Genomic DNA, 23,007 nt, shown 5'->3' with positions numbered 1-23,007 from the left:
ATGAACAAAATGCACATTGGAATAGAATCTGTTGGAAATGGAAGCGAGCAATTAAACTCAGACGGAGCACAAATGGTACAGCAACACGCGTAGACAGACAATATAACAGTAATGACGGTTATATATTGTTTATCCTCTGGAGAAAACAACTAATACAAGCGCTGCCACTGGTTTCCAATTTCAACTTTTCTCATCTTAACATGATATCGAGCACCATATTGTAAGTTCCAAACAGCAATCTGAGGGAAAGAGTGCAAAAATATCTCCTACTAGCCATATGATGACAAAGGTATGGTGGAGGACAGCAAGTGTAAGAAAGAGACAGCAGGTGCCCTGCGACAGATGGGGGGGGGGGGGGCAATACACAATAAATGTGTGTGAGGACAACATTTTACAGCCCTGTTGAGGCTTGGCTTTACGGGAAAATGGGGGAAGGGCGGCAGGGGTGGAAGGAAGAGGAAGGCACTCTTGTTTTCTCTCCTATTCTTTTTGGCTGCTTCCCCTGGAAGCATTCCCGATTCCTCGATAGTTAGCTGACACGACGGTTTGTTATGTTCATAATTTACAACTAGAGCAGAGACGTTGCGGTACACGAGCCACTAAATTGAAACAAATTATTTCAGAAAAAATAGCAACACACAATTTTGCTCTCAAATTAATCGTCGAATCAACAACAAAATAATTATGATAAAAAAATGCAAAATTATTCCAACCCCTTCCCACATGTGAGGACATTACAGCACACGCTAAGAAGCCATAAAAAAGAAACGAGCTCTTAAAAATCTGCCACACAGCTAGGCCGCTGACGACGAATCGTAGAACGGGGTAACACCGTCGGGCCCAGATGGGAATCTCATTTTCCAGAGGATCCCAAGCAAAAAGCTAGCTCCCCCAAGAGGGGGCGAGGTGGGGGGTGCGGTCGGGGGACGTCCACGGGGAGCAGAGAGGAAGCTTATTTTGTGTGCGGCGAGAAGCAATTAATTTAGAGTGTGCGGCGAGCCGGGGAGCGAGGTTAGACTTAAACGGAGAACGGGCGGCTCTGGAGAGACGGCTTAATTGTTTGATTGATTGGCTGCGACTCGCCAGGCATATTTCCGAAGCGCCCTTAGCGCCGATCAATGCCCAAAAGCTCCACGCTTTCTTTTTTTTTGCCCCCTCCCCAGCCTACACGATTCAATTACGGGGCGGAGGCCTCAGGATGGCGTTACGGCCCCTGCGGCTTTTTTCTTTTTAACAGCAAACGCTGGGGGGGATGGACCTTTATCGGATTGGTAAGAGACACTACATCGTGTACGCAAATGGAGTCACGAATCTAATCTGTCATTTAAAACAAATTATATGGAGGCGATGATGCATCAGCAGTACGCCGGTACTCCGAGTAGTCGTGCGGGGGGGGGGGGGGGGGGGGTGAAGATGAGTGACGGAGTGCTGATGTTAATAGAGACACGAGAGACGCTGACAGGAAGCGGCAATGAGGAGAGGGGGGCACTTTAGAATCTCGCATCAGGTTGCGACAAAATGGCGAGATTGTATAACGTCACTATGAACACTACAAGCATTTCATATACGTTCCACGGATTTAACAAAAGGTAGCGGGCGACGGAGCCACATGTGCGAGCTGTCAGCTCTGACACAGTGGCCCAGGGGGTCAGGGTCAAGGCTGAGTGGGTGCCTTTACTCGAGATTAACAGCCAAAGCGACGGGGACAAACGTGCCAAACAATGCCTGCCATTCACAACGTTATATAGGAAATGTAGCTCAATACCAACACGACAGAATTGTAAATAAAAGATAAATGTGGTTAAAAAAAAATCAATGATAAATTAGTCTTTTTGACAGTGTCCAGGTGTCCTTCAAAGACAGACGTGCTTTTTGATTTATCCCCTGAAGCCAACATGACTCTGCAACTTAATGAACACGATTTTGCTTTTTGTCTGCAACGGCGACACCAAAGTGCGCCCTGTCGCTAGCCCTCTCGCCGAGACCGCTTAGCATCGCCGAGTGGATTTTGCATCACTTTTAAATGACAAGTTGAAGGTTCTCGTTTTCCCCCGAGCAGCGGGAGCGAAAGCGCTGAATGCTTCAAACAAGTGGCGAGGGCGCTTATCCATCAATGTCGTTAACAAGCGAGTGTCGTTTAACCCACATAGCGTATCTGCCGCCATTTCCACCGAGAAAGTCCCTCTTATCTGCTAATAGAGCTGGCTAATCCCTCAAACACACATGTACCATCTACACGGGGAACTGCTGATGAATACCGATGAGGCCGCTAGAAATTACACCGCACTGTACGTATTTCCGACGTGTCTTTATTACTATTATTTCAATGTAAAGTTAATTATATTAAATGGTCATCTAGATAACTATGTCAAAATAGAATATTTTTTCAAAATAGAATTTTTTAAAACATTATTTCATTAACAATTTCCCCTATCCTCCTGCTCGGGTGGCTGCTCGGGGCCACCGCCCACGCCACTCTACGCGGCCCTGTTTTCAGTTTTCCATTCAAACAGCCCAGCAGGTGTTGCCCACATAACTTTGTTTTAATCGTGTGACTGCAATTCGGAACAAATTAGCATTTAGTGTGCAAATGCAAGAAGGTCGGGATGGGCTGGAGATGGAGTGTTGGGATATTCGGAACTACGTTCACACGCATAGAAATTCAACAGAACGCAAAGAGCCGCAGTGTGCATACCCAGAAAATTAGATTAACTGAATTAGGGGGATTAGATTGACTGCAGCTGGATTGGACCTCACGTCTCTAAGAAAGAAAGAGGACGATCGAACCAGAGAGCGCGAGAGAGGGAACAAGGGAGAGAACAAGGGACGAGTGCAACATAGCGAAAGGAGAGAAAAAAAAAAGTCTCAGTCTCAGCATATTTAGGCCTACCAGATAACTTTTCCTTGCGTTGCAACTGGTCCTTCAGCGGGTGGGAGCAGGTTCAGACGGGTTCGTCCAAGGGGAGGCGGCTGGCTGGTGCAGCAGCGCCATCCAGTGGAGAGAACTGGAACATGTGGTCCAGATTGGAGCATGGCTGCAACAAGAGGTGTCAGAAGAGGAAACGGTCACGCTTGGAAGCTTATTAATGAAGTCACGAGTCCGTTTTAAATCGCCGGGGTCATAAGATGATTGTGTTTAGTGACATCTAGCGGCGAGGTTGTAAACAGCAGACAAAGTCACAAAACACCTGAAAACCAGCACATTGGCATATCTTTAAATAAAATATCCATATTTGGGTAACTGAAGGCGGAATTTTTATTCAAGCATGCATATTATTAGGTCAGTATTTGGTGACATTCTTGAATGCCACCGAGTTAAGACATCTTCAAAGTCATACTGCAGCTTGCGACTGCACAAAAACTCTCGTGGCGTGACCCAGTCGAGTGGACTGATATGGAGAACATCAATGAGGCTGTGCTGATGGATCACCGACAAAGCGGAAGAGACAGAACGCCTTGTCCATGGCGTCCCCCCCTCCGCCCCAAACCGCATCCTGTCATTTTTTTAGGCTTCTCACAGTCTGCTTGGCACAACCGCAGGGCGTCGCCTGAATACCGATAGCCGGCTCCATCACAGGGCAGACTGGGATGTGCACGGCAGAAAAAATTAAAGGGACAGACAAAGACATCTTTAGAGAAAGGACGGTTCTGAGTTCTGACAAGATATTTTGTTCCAGAACCTCCCAGCCCGACTCTATGACATCACCTGTTGTCTTTTACACTCCCCCCCTGCTGAGATTCTGCTGTCATTTACAAAAGCACCTTCTTGAGTCTCAGGAATCACCGCAGGCATTTTGTTTAGCGGTAATGAGAATGGGAAAAAGGCGACCCAGTTGACGCGACCTCAGTTGATTTACTCCACAGGATGGAAGATTAAGAACATGTCGCCCTGAAGCTGCTAATAGAGCCATGCAGCACACAAGGTCACGATGCTCTTCTGGTCATTGTGTAGACATTGAAGACTGTGATGAAGAGTGCAGGTGGGTCCCCCAATGAGCGGCAATAAAAAAAAAAAAAAGGGAACCCCTAACAAATGTGTAGCAAACAGGCCATCACACAGTAAGTCAAGTCTTGACAAGCAATTAGCGATATTGAACACTTTCCAATCAGTTTTCTTCGTTTGGCACAATGCCTGTGCTCAATGTGTAAACCGAGTGACATGACACACATATACATAATCACCTGCTCTGAATCGATGGAGGACGACAAGGTGATAAACTGGAATGACCACAAGAGGAATTATGGGATGGGGCCGTTTCATCTACTTGTAATACTCGAGGATATTGTCATTCATTCTCATCTGGACTTCTGCTCTATTTGTGTAAGCAGAAGCCTCTCATCCACAGTTCTGTGTATACAGCACTTTTTGGAATGGTCTAATTTATGTATATAGACAGCAAAAGCGATATATTATTACTATTATTATTGTAATTGTAACCCCAGCCCCTCCCATCACTTTTGCTTAACGACAGGTTAACGCCTCGCCCCCCCCCCCCCCTTAGCTCACATAGCTAGAGCAAAACAGTTAACTTTACCTTACAATACATTACACTGACAACAAAAATCCTCTACAGTACAATATAGTTAATAAGAATTAAATATAGTTCGTACTTTTGTCGATATACGCGTACGTAATACAAGTCATATCGTACTCACCACAAAGGCTAACGCAGAGCTCGTTAGTTTGTCCCATTCGTACTCTGAAAGTAAGTCACCAAATAAATTCCGGATTGAAGTTAGCCACTCAGCAAAGCACCTTGCCTCATAAAATTATTTTTTTTCTTGAAAATTGAGTTTTGGAAAGTACATTTTTAATCAATGTTTGGCGTCGTGCCTTGTCAATCAATGTGCATCAAAACTGGTGTCAATCAAGACAGGTGTGAAGAAAAATGCGGAAGTAGCTGGACCAATGAGAGGACGGAGAAAGTCACTCGTGACAATACGTTAGGAAAGGTTTACGGTCATAAGGGAAAAAAGTATACAGATGTAAATGCATTTTACAGCTACTGTTGCAGAAATACATTTTGGATGACAAATCTCCAAGTCAAGCACATGGGGGCGATATTGCATTGTATACACTGAACCAAGCATAACTGCAATATTTTCTATGATGAAAATGTTTACATTGCATCAAAAATTACAAGTTTCTTGAACTTAGCATGGTCCTGTTGGGTTTCATATGCCAAGAGAAACAACAGTCTCCATGCATAGTTCAATAATAACTGCAGTGACATTTAAATGGAAATGGAAAAAAAAAATGACTTAATGGCTGGCAAGATACAAATCAATACAAACATAAACAGCACAAATGCATTACCATTGACTCCAGGGAGAAAATAGACACTGACAAATGAATTAAACATCGTTCTTTTTATTATTAAAACAATAAACATCCATTAGACAGAGGAAAGCACACTGACAATCTTTGCTGAAAAATGTGTTAAAATGTCAAATAAAAAATATATTTGAAATCATTTTTGGACCACTTTTGCAGAAGCAGCTGACATGTTAGAGCACTTTCGAGTAAAAAATAAAAAGCGTTGAATGGCGTCACCAGCTGTACAACACTGACCAAAGAGGACAACATTTGGCTTTTCACCACGTAGAGCTTAAGCGGCACATGGGGCCTCCCGCAAACATAAAAACTCTCAAATACACATAAGAGTATATTGTTCTTCAAATGCAGGACCGTCTGGCAGAAAACAAAACAAATGGGAATAAATATTTTCAGTCTGGCTTATCGTTTGTGGACTATTTATTGTGTGCGTGTGATGTACTACAGTGGAATGTCAAACTCGTCATTTGTAGGATTTGGGCAGCTCATGTTAATAAAAAAAAATTAAAAAAAATTAAAAAGTGAAAAAACAGTTACATTAGTTGTACACTTTTAATAGTAAATTTAATTTTGAATCAGACTGTGTTAGACTGAGATTCCACTGAATGTGCCTTTTTATTTTGTATGGATTAACAACAACATTCAACTCAGAAGCTGGCCAAAATAAGTCTCCGGTAGACACTTGTTAATTTATCGATCACAAAGCTGAGGCGAGCAGATGTTCTCTGTTTATATCAAGGATGTGATTATTCATTTAAACTTTTCCCCCCGGGGCGTCGTCTCATTATTAATGTTGAGACAGGATTGGCTTTAAAAAGGAAATGTCAGTTTGTGTGTGCGCGTGTCGACCACCCACTAGAACACTCATAAATAACAAATAAAACCATCATTGAATATGGTCCACATCCTTGAGTCATTGCTTGTCAGTGTGAAAAAAGATGAGGCCGTTAACTGAAGCACGTCGTTTGCATTCGAGTCAACACGTTTAGCTCTTCTCCGTCTTCTTTGAGACTAAAATGTTATGTCTTCTTCAAAAGCAACAAAACTCCAGGGACCTGGACGGCGAGCAGTGATTGGCGATAATAAGCCCCTCCGATACGCTCCTTAAAGACGAGATGGTTTTGGCAGTGGTTGTTTTAACACTTGTGCTTCATAGCAAGCTGTAGGGAAAAAATAAATATGAACATTTATTATTTCCTCACAACTTTCAAGATTGCCGTTTTGATGAGTTTTCATGCATGGACGGAGTAACGAAATATTTTAACGTTTGAGATTTATCGGTGTATGTAGGGTGCAATAATGGGCAGAAGGAGGCAGCAGAGGACCACACGGGAATGAGCGCTTCGGCTGAGGACATCTTCGTCAAATTTGGAACTGTACGAGTGAGAAGAGTCAAAAGGTGACTCATGACTTGAACACGTCTCACGCTACCCCATTTCAGTAGTTGTTGATGCAAGTTTCACAGTTTTTTAATCCCAGAAAGGAAATAAAACAAAGCAAAACTTGTTGCCGTTAATACTGTTGCTTTTTTTTTATAAGTAGGAAGGACAGAAAAAAAAAAAATCAGGACCATTACCGCCCAGCCCTGATTTTTCTTGTTGATGTGATCGCCCACCCGTCCCTAATGACGCTCCACACACAAACTCACTGTGCAAAAAAAGGTCATTCGGAGGGCTTTCGCAGCACATCTTAACAAAATTCAAGCACCAGCGCTTAATGCAGGCGTTCTCAATGAAGCCTCACAAAATGCAAACAGGGTCTGCCTGGATGGCGCATTGCGCTATTAGACAGACACCCGCGGGGTAACCATCATAATCAGCCACACTGTAAATTGGCTTTTTCCGTCATTTTGCATGTTAATAGCCAAATTGAACAGCACGCGGCGTACTTGGGAGAGATATGAAATGAACGCGGGGCGAGGACGCTTCCCAGGTGTAAATGAGGGGGAAGCGGGAGACGTCGCGTGGGAGCATCCGGTTAGTTAGCATTCATGCTGTTAGGAAAATATACACCCTTGCAAATCAAACTGTAATTAGAACATCATATAGGCTTAGCTAGGTTTAGCTATTCGACGCTACTTTTGCAGCCTCACCTTGTGCGCAGTGACGGCAAACTGCTCAGCGCTGTTCATCATGTCGGCCGTCCTCTCCTCGGCCCTGCCCAATCGCTCGCCTCGCTCGTTCAGAGCCTGACTGGCCTTCTGCACGGCGCTCGTCACGCTGTCCGCGGCCGAGTGGAGGATACTGTTGCCTGTTGCCCACCCGGGAGAAGACAAAAGGAATGATTAGGTGATTATTCTTGCCCACTTCCATGTCTGGAGTGGGAGGAAGGACAAATCCTCTTGGAGTCCACAACTGACAGATCCTTGGGACTCCCTTCAAGGGAGTCCGGGAAGTAATACTCCCATCATGGTAATCATCCCTCCCGCCTGACCCCCCCAGAGGTGTGTCTGTTTCTCAAGAGCCCCCCCCCAGAGCCGGTCTGGGGTTCCCCACCCAGGGGAGAGTGTGACATAATTACAGACAAGCAGGGTGGAGAAGCTGTAAAGAAAGATCTGAATGCTCTTATTTAAAAAACAAAACAAAAAAAACACTCATTTTGCAGCTCTACATATGTGCATTTAAAAACGCATCGTTTTAAACACCAGTCGACACTTAAGTGAATTTGTCACAGGTAACCGCAAAAAACTATTAGCAGAGAACACTCCATCTTACGCTCTCCTTCGGAATGTAATTCTCCTTCTGTGGCATTTGTCAGCGACACGCCCGGCTGACAGTAAAGGGCCCGGACAGTGAACATAGCTCACAAATAACCTTTGGGGATGAAGTGGAAATCTCTTCCAGCTTGTACTCCTCGATAACAGTGACAGGGGGGGGGACCTCGCACTCACTGAGAATGTCCTGTCATACCCACACAAGTGTCTGCCTAAAACAATGACACTTGCAGAGCCACCACAGCAAGATCTAATAAATGTCTAAAATTGGAAATAGATATTTTAACTGCACTAATTCATCTGAGAGACTACCCTTTGGTAGGGGCTGCTGTTTTGGTTAGCGACTGAATTCAAATAGTCTCAATTGGATAGACGGTAGTCCGGATGGCTTACCTCGTCGTGGGAGATGCCTATGGCGAGCGACCAGATCTTTCCTCACTCTGTTCATAAACACTTTGCAACGGACAAAGACTGAATCTACCGCTTGGGCTTCTGTAGTGAACAAAATATCCAGAGGAATTATTTATTCTTAAACCATTTTTGGTTTAAATTAGTGGAATGGTGTTTTGGGTTACTACGTTATATTTTAGTACAAAGGCTACAAAGGTTCGGGAATGACATGCGGTTACTTTCAATTGAAAAATATTTTCCGTTACAGAAAACATCAGTGTAGGTGTTAAAATCACAGAAGGAACACTAAAATATCAAGATCCCCAAGTTCATTCTTCAAATCACAGAAGTTTCCGTCTCCCACAGTTATGGTCCCACACCTGAGCAGCGTCATGATTTTTGTTTTGCACTGGTGTGAGACTTAAACTGGAGTGGACAGCCATGTTGACATCCGCTGAAGCCCCAAAATGACCAAATCTTAGTCCCAAAAACACCTCGAGTAGTCTTTGGGCAACAAAAAAAAAATCTCAGTCTGCACTATGATGTTACCTCTGCCAAGGAAAGAAGATTAAGTGACTGGCTGTGTTTTGTCTCTTTGCGGGATTTGCTCAAACGGAGCCAAGGTGCTTCGCGGTTGATGCGAGAGCCAAGCCGGAGCGTTTGTATTAACAACTCCATGAATAATACAAAAGCGGAACAGTGCTCAAAGATGAGAGTTGAGGGTAAACAGATCAATATCGGATTTATCCGGCAGCAGGATGCTAGATTCTCTGCTTGCTTTATGAGCAAACTATTTACATCCTCGCAGCCAGGAAATGACAGAATTGGCGGGTGGGGCTCACGACACACATATTGATGCGTATGAAATTAAGGTTATTTCAAGGGGCGGAAATTACATGTTTTTTTGACAAACAATCAAATGACTGGCTTTGAATGTTAATGTTTCGGAGCGGCCACACAAAAAAAAAATTGTGAAAAACAATTTTTTTTTTTTATTTATTTTTTTAATAACTGGTCTCACCTCCCAGAAGTTTGGACTGACAGTTGACAAATTCCGGTTTTCGCATGGGAATGTAACGCTGGCAGGTGTGGTGAAGAATCTGGACAAAGGTGGATTTTTCTCCTGCAGAACCGGCGACCCACTGGTCAAAAGCGTTGTCGAACGTTAGGTCAAACTCAGGAGAGTCCTTGGCGACGGAAAAAAAGATGAGAATTTATATTTCAAAGAGAACTTCTTGAGAATGTTTCCAAAATGTTTCCGTGGAATTTAACGCGGCTTACTTTGTTGGAGTCAATGCCGTTGACCTGCCGTAGTTGATCAATAGTCCACTGGGAGCGTTTGACAAAGGCCGACGTTCCTTGAAACTGTTTCACTTTGGTGATGGTGACGTGGGCTGGCTTCTTATTAGTCACTGTAAAAGATTTTTTTTTTGAAATGACATAACAGGTGGAAAAGATGTTCTAAACATTTTTTCCCCCCCTCAACTGGCTTTGTTTGCAGATCTTCTAAGCCCGTAGCGTGCTTCTTGGAACCGACCCGTTCCTTTTATTGCTTTTATAACCCGGCGAGTAGACCTCGGCTTCCGCCATCCGGCGTGATCTATTGTGTCGCCTCAGATAAGAGGAAGTGTTCAGGTCACTTTCGCCATTGTTGCGCCATTCCGCCGCTCTCCGAAAGTCGCCACTATCACTGGCTCATGCCGCGTTGGATCACGTAAGCACCCGACTCGGCTCAAGATATGATTTATATAAATATAGGCAGGGTCGCATGTTTTGTGTGTGTGTGGGGGGGGGGTATCCATTTGGACAGCTGTAGCTAATACGTGAGGTGTTAGCTTGTGGTCACGGGAAAGAACAAAGGCTGACGGAAAGCAACAAGCATGACCGAACACACGAGGTGAACGATATCATCACGGTAGAAAATTTCGAGGGGCCCTAGAAAAGGATGTCAGCTGGATTCAATGGAACAGTATAGAGGTGGAATGATGACAGTGAAGGTGCTCAAATTCACAAGCGAATCATTTCTTACATCTGTGGTACAGTCTCTTGTTGTTTTCTTGATAAATTGTAAATATTTTTTTTGACTTGACTTCCCCTTTAAAATTCTTCGCAAAAATAAAATAATTAAATTCAATAAATATGTATTTATTTGGATTTTCCATGGGGTCCAAAAACTTTCCAAATATGTGAAAAGAAACAAGCTTGACCAAAAATATTCAGCAGCAGTAGTTACATATTCACCAATTGTAAACAAACACGGGGGCCCGAGGATTAGACAAGCAGTTACGCAATCGTGAAAATATACTAGCGCAGCCTTGTTGCACTGTTTGTTTTATTCAGTTAAAGTGGAAGTCTCGTGATACCTGAGACTTGCTGTTGGAAAACGTCTATCTGAAGGTCATGGAACAATCCCAGCGAAGCTCTTAAAGGGACAGACAACTTTCTGGATCATATTTAGTTGACTTTCACTTTGACAATAATTTTAGATTAGTGCAGACTTGAGTAGAACATCAATCAATTCGCAGAGCCTCTAGCCAGACAATAAATGTTATTCATCCAAGTGACAAACTGAGTTTCTGGTTTATTGCGAGCTCAGTGACTGTAACAAAAAGAAAATGCCTTGCCCTCAAACGGAAGCTTGTATTGTTAAAGCTTCAAATGTATCAATCCTGCGACGATCGCTAAGAGACTCGCTAGCTAGCGCTATTGTAAGGCCATCCCGAGGTTTCTTTCCCATGCTCTCAGAGTGACACGCAGCCACTTCCACCGGCGGATTAGTTCTTTGTTGTGTTTGGCTAAGACTGACACAGCCCAAAGGCAAAAATTCTTCCGACGACAAACGTTAGGCTTCCTGATGCGGAAATATTATCAGACAGCCATTTTGTTTTTCACACCGTTTTTTTTTTTTTTTTTAAATTCATCTGTTGGGCCATTAACAGAAGTACATAGCTTCAAGTTTCTGCAAAATAAAACAGAAAAAAAACAATTAAAAGTGTAAATCCTCCACTCTGCTATAACCGTTTTTATTCCGAGAGGCTGCCGAGCGGATTTATCGTCAGCAGTGGCGAGACCGGCCTCAGCGCCGTAGAACAAAAGGCCTCTTGAGTGCTTTCACGAGGTCTGAACACTGTGACTCCTGTGTACGAGGTCTGCCCCCGAGCCAGAACGGCGGCCATGCAGTGACAAGACGCGAGGAGTCAATAGGACGGCGTGTACCTCGGTCAACAATTAGCCCTTCAAGAGATTGACGCAAGGGGACAACTTTAATAGTCCGTGTTGACATGATAATAAATATTTAGTAGCAAAAGCTGCTGAATTCAGTATCAGCTGGACTGAAAATGTGTGGTTGCGTTAAAGTCAACGAGGATATGTAAACTTTGAGAGAGTTGTTTTTTTGGCAAAGAGCTGTGCCAGTTATTCACTCTACACTCAGCCAAGGACGACGCATTCAAAAGGATTTTGAAAGCGAAACATAACAGGTACACTCTTAGCGGAGGCAGGGCCATCGAGAGAAAATTCATTAAAAGGTTCCTTACTTTTATTTTAATTTTATTTTCAACTGCTGCAATTTGATTGTCTTGAAAACCAGACGAAGGAAAAACAAAACAGCGATGAGAGAACATTACCTCCCGGATTCCTGCAGGAGCATGACGAGCAAAATTCACACCGCCGAATCGTACGCGATAAATGCAGATACAAAGTCATAAATTCAAGGTCATTGTGTTCAAGGTTGTCCTCTTGCACCTGGAAACATCATATTAAAGCCATTTGCAAGTCATCTAAATTGCCCCCACAAGTTTGTCCATCACCTTCCGCCCCCTTGGGCCACTTAATAATGCTGCTATTCAGACTGTGCCAAGTCCCCCACACACAATGCATTCCTCTGGAGATCAAGCTCCAGGATACGGGGCAAATATTTAATTACATCGGGCCTCCGACTTGAGTTTTCTGTCCCTCTGTGATGTTTGCTCTGAGATGAAGGCGCTTCTCGAGTAGCATTCAGTAACTCCGATAATAGATTATTATTCAGTAAAATAATGGATTAATTTATCCTTGTTTTGTTTTGGTAGCCTTATTTGGAAAATATGCCTATTCTGTACTTACTACGTGCCAAAACTCTGGAGAGTGTTTCATGCGAGACGATGTCATAATAAACTATGCGGTTGTCATCGCACAGTAAACATAGAATACACACGAGTATTTCAAAACAAGGTACAGTACATTCTTGGACACTTAAGCTTTCAGGAATGATCGAAACTGAATTCTTGGAAAGAAAAATCTTTTGACCTGCCTCTCATAACAACAAGATAGTTTATTGCCGAATGGCTTTGAAAATTCATATTAAAATCGCACAAGTTCCTCGCTAACGATTATTGATATGAAAAATGATTGTACTACTTTATGTCCCAGTTGTATCTCACTGTGATATGAACGCTACCTTGAACCTCTTGGAAGTGAAAACACATGATGTATCAAAACATTACAGTTCGGGCCTTTCTCCAGACCTCATTTCCTTGGCCCAGCTGGTCTTCTTTAAACAAGGTCCAGAGGTGGTTGTCTGTGTAGCTAATACAAAGGGCTTTATTGGGATTAGGATTGCAAAACCGGGCTACAAAGAAGATCCATAAAGGTTAAGGTTGAGGACAACGTTAAGAAAAACAGGACGAGAATGATCTCACTGCAGCGATCGAGTAAGCAGCTAGCGTGAAAAGCAATTGGAACAATCTCCATCTTCCCTCAGCACCAACGGATGGACTTAAACACGAGCAAGTAATAACAGAAGCCTCAAATCAAATTTGTTGATTGCCAATTTGGCAGCTAGCATGAGAAGACGGCGTTCCTTTTTTGTCAAACGGTACAAACAGACGGACTCAAATGCAATCTCAGGCACAGAGCGTGTATTTGTTCACAAAGCTGACAGCTGGCATAAGAAGACTGGATTGTTCATAAAAAGAGAGTCCATAACTGAATCTGGCCCAGTCCCATTAAGTGAACTGGCATGGGAATAATTTGTCTCAAAAAGTAAAAGGGGGAAAATCAACATTTTAAGCGCCGTTGACCTCTGAGGAAGCATTTGTATATTGACGCAAGGTAATATTTCATGACACACAGCTGTGATCTTAAATCAACCATTCTTTCACAGCATCTGCATTCCCAACCCTTCCTTTTTTTCATCAAACTTCAAAGAACAGCGTGACAACGTTTTGGACTGCACATTTTTGGACGCCACGTGATTGATGCGCAACCTCACTGATCTGGCAAATGACATTCATCGGTCGTCTTGTCAACTAAAAGGCGGTCATTTTTATGACTATTACATCCAAAACATCCCAATGACCACGCGACTTCACCTTGGTACCAATCAAGGTTTAAAAAGGTTAGATATGATGTGAAGCGGCACCGTGACATCTAGCTACTCAGGAGGCGATGTCACCAAACAGCCTGGAGAATGCAAACTGCCGGGCACCTGCAGCTATGCTGCCATGACTTCCTGTGTCAGACCATGGGTGGGCTCCGCTTTGGTATTTAACACTAAGGGCATGGATGAGCCCCCCCCCCCAGTGAGGCTTAGCCCACAACACACACTAACTTCTAGAAAGAGTTTGCTATTGTGTAATTTATGCTGGAGGGGGAAGAAAGAAAAAAAAAATCACAATCAGGCCTGTCCTTTTTTGTAATCTCAGGGGTTATGTTGAAGGTAACTGATGTTATCTCATTTTAGTTTTTTTTATTGTTTTTGTTTTTTTTCGACATGTTCTTCCCGTCGCACAAAAGCAAAGGAAGAATGATATCATAGATTAATATCACTCTTACAACTCCCAGCTGCTTTCCTGCTGCACGAAGAAACCAGATGGGGAAAAGCACTAACACGACGAACAAATGAAACTTCCTGTGTGTGTGTCTATGTGTGTGCGTGTTCTCCATCTCGGCAGAGGAGGCAATTTGTGCCCTCTAATGACATCGTTTTGATGAATGTGTCCAGGGAAGGGTGACAGGGATGCACTTTTCTGCTTTGCGCTCACATTTTAAATTCAAACAATGAATATTTTAGCTTCTTTTGATTCATTAGCAGGAACTCAACATTTGACATGTAACAGGACATTTTTCTTCGAGAGATGAGCCTCCTGCAAGGACTGCTCTGTGTGGTAATCATCTTTTAGCAATGTTTCAGTTATCTAGATTGTTTGTTTATACCATTTAGTCAATTGTTAGTTACTTTACACAGTTTGAGTTACTGCTAAAAAAAAAAAAATAGAAATAGCATGTTTCCCACTGCTTTTTTGCCAACCCAACACATCTGCACTCATATTTTACCTGAAGTGAGTCAGAATAATCTGATGAACTGTGCTGCATGTGTACCGTTGTTCATTCCCATGAACCTAAGATGAACCTAAAGTGATGAATGTCAAATAAGGAAAACTTTGTCTTTTTTATTCTTTACCTCTACCTATGAACGATAAAGGCAAAATGCGAAACGGCTTAATTCCACAAAAAGCTGTTAAATAAAAAGATTTATTTTAAATTTGAGTTATATAAATTGTTTGATAACTAAAAAGTTAAATACTATTTTATTTGTATTATTTAATTTAATGTATTTAAACACTGATGTGTTTTCATTTGCGGTCCGGCAATTGCTCATATTTACCTGAAGGATTTTTCAAAGCAATTTGGCTAAAGCTCACTGTGGCAATCATGCACAAGGTGTCGGGTAATGGCGATGAAGCATATGGTGTTTGTGATGGCTTCGGTTTGGTCCGCGGCAGGCGGCTACTTAGCCAGCGCCAGTGTTTGCAACACAGAGGAGAACTCCAGCTGTTCCTCCGGGTGACCTTCATTACCACAATTAATATGCATGCCACTCACACATTTAATCTGCGACTAGGATGGAAAAACAAGGGAAGAATGGAAATTATGTATGGCTACCTTCAATGGCTAGTGTGAAAAAAATAAATACATGAAAATGCATTTATTTTGTTTTATTAAATCACAGTGCTAGTTCATAAAAAAAATCAATAAGACGGAAAAAAAAAAAAAAAAAAAAACATCAAGGTATTGCTCAACAGCTAATGGCCTGAATTGTATTTGTTATAGCCACGCAAATCAATCAAACCGCTGAAACCGAGCCAGGTTAACAAAGAGGCCATTAGCCGCCACTTTACTCTGCTTCTCCAAACACCGCCATTCATCTACATGCCTGATCAGGTCCCAGGACACAACAGCAGCAGCCTCAACAAATTGGTTTGTTTGCAAGCTCCTGATTTCTTCTCAACAGACACGCCACTCTTCTTATTAATCGACTCGTATGACGGCAGACATTATTCCGGACAGTATTCTCCTCTTTTGTGGCAAATGCAGCAAACACTTGAAAGACAAATGCCAAAGGTCATGTAAACCCTCTCAACATGCATCTGTGAAATATTTTACCCCGTTGACATTTGCCAGTTCAAACCTTTCAGCCTTCTGCTGTTTTCCCTGCCCAGTCTGAGCTTCTTATCCGAGGCGATATCACTTTTCGATAACCCGGTGGGAGTCTGGCTTTGCCTCACCGCTCTTGCTGGATTTGTTGCTGGCCAGGAAAGGCAAGCGTAGTCCAGAGAGCCCATTTACTCTAATCTCACAACAGGCTGGTTTTATCCGATAAATGCAAAAGGAAGAGTGATGAGGCGTGAGGCTACGTTTGTATGTGTGGCTGCCCGCAAGGTCCAATTACTCAAGTGCACTGGGTTCCGGGCTGTCTATTTGCATTATAGAAGCTCTGCATCTAATGGTCGGGAGGTTACCAATGGGCACACGAACATTTTCCCACCATGCGAGAACTCTGGCTAGTCAATTAATCGAAATTCAACCGTGATTTTTCGATTTTGGCTTTGACCAATCACAGCTCAATTGTTTTCTGGATTTGGTCATGTGACTGACTCTGGCCTATAGCAAAATACATGCTATTGTTTTATTGCTTTTATATTTTTAATAGTCTGTTGTTTTTTTTCTCTTTTAAAGAGTTTGCACTGTAGCACTGACATTTGGTGTCAAATGTAAAGTTGTTATGAATAAAAATTATTATTTGAGATTATTTATTAAACTATATATATTTTTGTTTTATCTTATTTTTATTTAATTTTTATTTAATTTTATTTTATTTAAATTTTTATTATTATTATTTGCGGAACTACAAGCAGACAAGGTGACACCTGACAGGCATAAAATGATAACCTTCTTTTGTCACAAGTACGCATATTATTTATGCGCCTTTGCTGCCGTTAGACTGTAAGTCACAAAAGCGAGCGCCATTTTGTTGACCTGATAAACATCCCAATAAATTCCAACCTCTGTTTAAAGAAATAAAATAAAAATGCACAACTTGTTTCTTCCATCGGAGGCTCAAAGGACTATTATTATTCTTTCCAGTGAGGACTTTAAGAGGTTAGGACTCATGAGATGTCTGCTTCCTGCGATACTATCCTCTCCTCCCTACCTCGCCCTCGGCCCAGTCCCAGTGGCGGAGCAGGTATTGTGCTCTAATAAGTCAGATAAATCTTTCATGACAAATAGAAGCATCCGGGGAGTCTGAGCGAGCCGATTTATGGGCTGCACCTGTAGATTAACGCGATGGGGGATGCTGCCAAAGTCATATCTGTCATGTCCATCCATAAAGTTAATGTGCTTTATGCACAAGGAATATGATCAACGGGCCTTTTGGTTGTGGAAAGTTTTCCATTTGCTGGGGGATTTTTTTAAGGCAATGTTTAATGATTTTTAAGGTCAACAGAATGTTTTGTAAGTCATAGAAGTGATTTTTTTTGTGCGAGCTAAATACATGAGTCTTTACAAGCCGTGCGGATGAGAGGATGAATATGGAAGGCAAGCCTCACGTCAACAAAACAAAAAGATGACTTTTTCCAGGTAGGTGGGGAATTTGCTCGCGATGTCCGAGCCAGAGCGCACATGATCAAAACCATGTGGCGGTGCGGTCATCGCAAATAATTTCCTGCCGCCGGGTGCCATCAACTTAACACGGTTCAAGAGTTCAACCCGGCAAGTCGGCCAGAAATGCAACCTGGTCACCGTCAACGCCGGGAAGCGAGGGCCTCGCCAAGTGCTGACCTCGACGAGCGAGCAGGTGGGAAGGCTCCTTGCAGACTACAAAGTCATAGAACCTAACTGGCCTACGAAGCTTAATTTACCAGCGAGTTACACAAGGCTCCCAAGGCCATCCATCTCACAAGGTAATCAATTGCTTCAGGGCAGTAAGCTGAGGATGAAAACAGCAAGAGAGGGATTGAGATGTAGAAGCCGGAGGAGTAACTGCAGATTTTATTTACCAGGTGGGCTGAAGGCAAAACATTGCTGATTGAGACCGGAAATGCTTAACTTGTGGACTAAGGGGGCCGGTTTCAATCATTGTGAGGTTCCGAGGCACGTATAAGTCGGCCTACCCTTGAAATGACACATGCAAACAAACAACAATATGCTCGCATCGCCACGCGAGCTGAAATACTCGCTCAATACGCCTACACGCATCCTACGGTGAAATTCTCACAAGAGCATAAACACATCACGCTTGTGTTGGAACGGATTACAGAAGATGACGTGATATACAGTTTGAATGTAACTATGCATGTCCCACAGTGGAGAAAAAAAAAATACAAACTCTTTCTGATTTGCTTGAAAGTTGAAAAACAGTTTGAAGCAGTGCCACCTACAGACCTGATATAAAACTGCAACTTCCTTACTCTTCGTGATTTGCTTGAAAGTTGAAAACTGAGAAACAGTGCCACCTACAGACGTGAATTGAAACTGCAACGGTGTGACCACTTCAATCGCTAGCTTTGATTTTCCGTCGCACACGATTAATACACTCGCTCTGAGAAACGACATCTAGTCCACGTTGGTGCAACGTTTACTGGGTCTTATCTTCCACGCCTTTATCTCTCTCTGCAAACATTCTGTGGGCGGCGCAGCCGTTGGGCCCCCGAGGTCCGGCCGTCAGGCGCCGCGTGGAGCCCGCTGATCAAAGACGACGCTCGCTAACCGATTTGGAGCATGTCGAGTTGCTGGCTGGGCTCCAGCCAACACGCCTGTCATGTTGTTGTGAGGGCGTTCAAACAATTCCATGCGAGCCTACGTGGCCAAACCCCCAGCTCGCGAGACTCTCCTGTTTCCTTTTGCGACCTCATTTGGTAACAAGGAAAGCTCAAAGGGGAAAAACGTAATGAATCAAATTGGTCCGACTCTGAAATACAAGGTCACTTTGAGGCCGAATGACAATAATCTTAGCGACGAGAGCCAGACTTACTTTCAAAGCGCCACGCAGGACAAGAAGCTTTCCCTCTCCAAGTGGGAGCAAGCCAGAGCTTTTTATTGTTCTGCCGCTTCCAGCAGTGAAGCGCTCCAAAGAATTGAAAAACAACACACTTACCGAGAAACCTCCTTTGACTACCTAAAGTGTCCGTTCTGAACAAAAACCTGTACTTCAGCTTCAAACTGAAGCTCCTGCTGTTACTTTGTTTTGAACTAAAAGATTGAACTGAATGCTACTCCTTAGTTTGAATAAACCAACAACCTTTCAAACAAATGTTAATACGTCATTCTGCAAACCGTTGAATTGAAATGTCTGCGGTCTCAGTGGAAAGAATTCACAGAATTCCTGATTCTAAATCGGTCTGTGAACAGTCATTTGTGGTACAAAGTACATCTATAATTTGAGAGCAACATTTTTTTTTTTTTTTTTTATTGCTCCTGGAAAAGCAATGCGATATATTCACGATTCAGTTTCACATATGCTACAGTGCTAACGGTGCTACTTGCTAACGCTACAGTAGAGCTCCTCACTAAGTTTATGGGCTGTGAAGTAGCAGACGTTGCATAACTCGGCCACTGGATGACCCCAGGGCCTCAACTTTACACTACTGGATGTTGGACAGAGGCCCCTCCCCCTTTTCATATAACCAAACATCCCATAAAGGCTTGTATGATCCTCTGCAACACAAATTAGCAAGCCCTCGCTGTTCCATCCATGAGCGCTATACACGAGTGATTCAATTAACAGGCAGTGAAACCAAAAAAAAAAAAAGGAAGTTGCAATTTAGAGCAAAACACTGATTCAATTTCAGCGATAATGCAATCCGCATTGACCGACAGCTAAGCGTTTAATTGATTTAGTGCGTTGTTTTATTGGCAGAGGGAGACAAGCTCACAATTGCGGCGTGGGAATTAAAGTAGACGTTAAAAGGGTCTGACCTGAGAGGCAGATGAATGTCAAGTAGTCTCCCTGACCGCCAGTAGCCAGGAACGGAATCTTCTTCTTGGTCTTCCGTTTCACCTGCACGGCTGCCAACATCTTCTCGTCGTGGGGAACGAAGACTTCTTTGTTGATGGTGGTTTTGGCGGACATCTTGGAAGCTGGCGGCTTAGCTGGCAAAGGGCGAGTTGAACTCTCCAGCTGTGTCGGCAAAAGGGGGAGGTGAGACATGAGACCGGCCTCGACACATAAAAATGAATTACAGTGTTGTCTGGAAAGGTAATCTTAATTGAAAAAAAATCAACTTATGATTGATTACGGGTGGAACAAAATGATGTCGCAATGTATCGTATTGTTATCGCTCGCCGTACAGCACTGATATAGTCAATACTTCTGTCTCGTGAAATAAATTAATTTTTGCTTCACTTTCACAGGATTCTATCATGAAAATGTATTTTCTTTTTATTTGGTACAAGATGAATTTACTCTATGACCAAGCTACTGTAGTAACTCAAATCAATGTTCTCTATTGAAATGAATTGAGATTTAATTAATCCGTTCCAGACCGGAGGAGGCTTAATTTGGTCCAAATGTTGTTTTTTTGTGAATGTGATCAGCTACACGATTGAGACACACACCCAAACACTCCAAACCACACAAGCCACCGTTTGAGCCGAAGAATCAATTTGTCATTTGCAACCAGTGGATGAACTACTGTGCGGTGAGGAAAAAAAAGCTACAGATTGCTTTTACTGCACTAATAAACAACAGATTCCATCTCCGTAAGTTTTCTAAAGTAATAACGCGGTGGGCCGAGGGGAGCAGAGAAGCAGTCTGCAGTAAATAATACGCAAACAAACTCGACTCGCCAGGGGGGGGGGGGCGGCTTTTGTTGGCCGGAGGTCATTGTTGTGTCGGGATGACGTCAACCCCCAGGCTAGAGAGTGGAACATTAAAAGCTCTGGCGCTGGACTAAAGCGCATTTCTGGGAGGAAAAACTCCAAATGAAACAGTCTAATCTCCGCCTCCTTCTCCATCCAGCATCCTCCAGCTGAGCAGGAAGGTTCCTCCGCATCTACCCGCGAGCTGTTACCAGGCAGAGGCGAGCGAGCCGGCGCAAACCACCCCCTCAGGTGGCCCACTGAAGTATAAGCAAATCAAAACGAGAGATGAAGAGGCAGACGGGAGCCTCCAGGCGGTGACATGAAACCAACCACGACGCCTCGCTTATGCCTCCGCTCCAACTTACGTAATGTTCGGCGGATGGGACCAAGATGTCCCCGCTTGATTGATTGTTGACCTGACAGGGCTGTCAATCGCCACGCCGGACGGACAGTAAACAAACACGTTGATATGTGAATTTGTTTTTGAGCTATCACCGTTAAAAAAATAATAACTCTCCTAAAGGGAATAAAGTAAGTGCATGACTTCTTCTCATGTGCACTTCATTTTGAGGAATCACTTTCCCTTTCTTACTCACCGGGCGGTTTGAATGCCTGACAAGACTTTTTAGCAGTCTTACAACGCATCATTCCAGCTACACTTGAGGGACTCCTGCACAAATCTCTTTTTAGGCGGTGTTGGAAAAACATTTTTTTTTTTCCTGGCACAGAAAGCAACATTTAGATTTTACTGCCGTAAAGTGAGGGGGGAAAAACAAGCACAAAGGTAGGATTGCTTATCCAGAGCAGGCAAGAATTCAATCGGTCCCAAAATAATATCTGATTTGTTTTGCAGCCATCTTAAATGTTCGTTTTTTGTTCAAAAGACATTCGAGGCTTTATGGAATCACTTTTATGACAGGTTACTTCATATCTTGTTGAAAAGCGAATAGAAAGGCTTTTGATGAGCGACCTTGTGCCAAAAGCGCACTCACTGACTTCCCTGGCAACTATAAAAATTACACAGGCAAACAAATGTGCTTGTGTTGCAACTTCTCAATTGCAGCATTGCCTGACCTGGTTTGTGCAGAACTATTATTAAATACCAAAATCTAAGAATCAGAAATTAGTTTATTCCATTTGGGAATCAGCCTTTGACCAGCAAGTGGAACCACACATTCTGAGAACCACCCGCAATTCATGAAATACCAGCAAGGCATTAGCTAACCATGAAACAATAAACCTCATTGCCCCATACCAATACAAATGGCAAGTCCTCAATGACCACCGGCCAAGAGATATGTAACACAATAAGTCTTTTATTCACTGAAACAGTCTATTGACACTACAAGAAGAAGCCAAGCAAACAGCAGACATGATGTTAGAAGTAATTGGACAAAAAAGATAATGCTCAAGATATAAGCTTATCTTTTGTGGTGGAGCAGAGCAAATTAAGCCCTGCCCCTAAACTCTTTGCAGGGAAGAGGCAATAATTTATACTAAGTGGGTTAGTTGGACTTCACAGCTGGAAACACAGGTCAGATAAGAAGCCTCGCAGCACATAATATTTATATTAAAAAAAAAAAAGGCCAACCAGCTTTAAACTTTCACAGAGACCAAATTATATACTGATATAATGTACTCTAAACTTGTTGAAATTCCGTGTTTTTTTGAGAATCAAAATTGGCATCACTGTAAATGGATAAAAGCCATTTAATGTTTAGTCACTAAAGGGTTTTTATCACTTTATTTCATTACATGATTGGAATTAATAAGTGACGTGGAGTGAAATTGAATTGGGATTGAAGCCATGTTTTTTTAAGGCATTAAAATACAACTTCACTTTGTATCCCCTGAAGTGATGAAGTGAGAGTCGACGTAAATTGATCATTAAAACTAACTCATCATTTTAGATGGATAGCGTTAACAAAATAATCATGTGTTCATTTCGTAGTAAATTCCGCGGTTAATTAGCTACCTGCGTACACACTTGTAGAAGCAAATTGACTTGAAATAGCTTACAACTTGCCTCAAAGACGCTTGTCCAAACTTTTTTTTTTCCATCTTCTGTCACACACAAACAACACGTTGACATTCATTGTTTACTCACCGGCTTGTGTGCTTTAAAAACGTTCCACCCCGCCAAATGCCGTCCTTCTCGTCTCCCAAAAAAAAAGAAAAAGAAGCTAGCTTGACGTGTCAAACATATCCGCGCTTTTCTTCCACCCTCCGCAGTCGGGAGATTGAATGGCGAGTCTTCTTTTTTTTCCTTCTTCTACTGGAGAAGCACAAGAGAAGGGAAGCTTCTTGTCAGCCTGACTGTGGCTGAGTGAGTGAGCGTGAAGCCTGCTTGGATGAGGAGCCCGGAGCCAGGAGCAGGTTCACGCACACATTATTTGCACACGCGCGCTCTCGTTTTGGGGGGGCGTGACCGTCGTCTGTTCAGCAG

At 43.0% G+C, this 23,007-nt stretch overlaps 1 protein-coding gene across 2 annotated transcripts; it reads right to left on the bottom strand.

The window, feature by feature from the left end:
• Positions 1–5,365: 5,365 nt before the first annotated feature.
• Positions 5,366–22,986, bottom strand: stxbp6 (syntaxin binding protein 6 (amisyn)). 2 transcript variants are annotated; one of them, XM_085932745.1, is made up of 7 exons: positions 22,669–22,986; positions 19,677–19,878; positions 9,720–9,850; positions 9,460–9,625; positions 8,442–8,540; positions 7,428–7,585; positions 5,366–6,495 (listed from the first exon to the last, which is right to left on the bottom strand). In XM_085932745.1, exons 2-7 carry the CDS (start codon positions 19,828–19,830, stop codon positions 6,472–6,474), a joined length of 732 nt encoding a protein of 243 aa, XP_085788871.1. In that variant the 5' UTR covers positions 19,831–19,878; positions 22,669–22,986; the 3' UTR covers positions 5,366–6,471. The 2 variants fall into 2 exon arrangements, with proteins under 2 accessions (XP_085788871.1, XP_085788870.1); XM_085932744.1 differs by lacking the exon at positions 8,442–8,540 and having other exon boundaries at positions 22,669–22,978.
• Positions 22,987–23,007: the final 21 nt, after the last annotated feature.

The sequence above is a fragment of the Syngnathus leptorhynchus genome, chromosome 15 (genome assembly GCF_054491065.1).
Source record: "Syngnathus leptorhynchus isolate UIUO chromosome 15, UIUO_Slep, whole genome shotgun sequence".
NCBI classification, from domain to species: Eukaryota; Metazoa; Chordata; class Actinopteri; order Syngnathiformes; family Syngnathidae; genus Syngnathus; species Syngnathus leptorhynchus.
The sequence above is the reverse complement of the archived record's forward strand: the minus strand, read 5'-3'. Positions and strand labels throughout refer to the sequence as shown.

What these genes read in the sequence shown, in the direction of transcription:
- stxbp6 (XM_085932745.1), bottom strand. Translation starts at nt 19,830, where the DNA reads ATGTCCGCCAAAACCACCATCAACAAAGAAGTCTTCGTTCCCCACGAC. An exon ending in GACATTCATCTGCCTCTCAG is followed by an intron (nt 9,851 to 19,676) that starts GTCAGACCCTTT and finishes AATCTTTTACAG; the next exon opens with TGACTAATAAGAAGCCAGCC. An exon ending in ACGGCATTGACTCCAACAAA is followed by an intron (nt 9,626 to 9,719) that starts GTAAGCCGCGTT and finishes TCCGTCGCCAAG; the next exon opens with GACTCTCCTGAGTTTGACCT.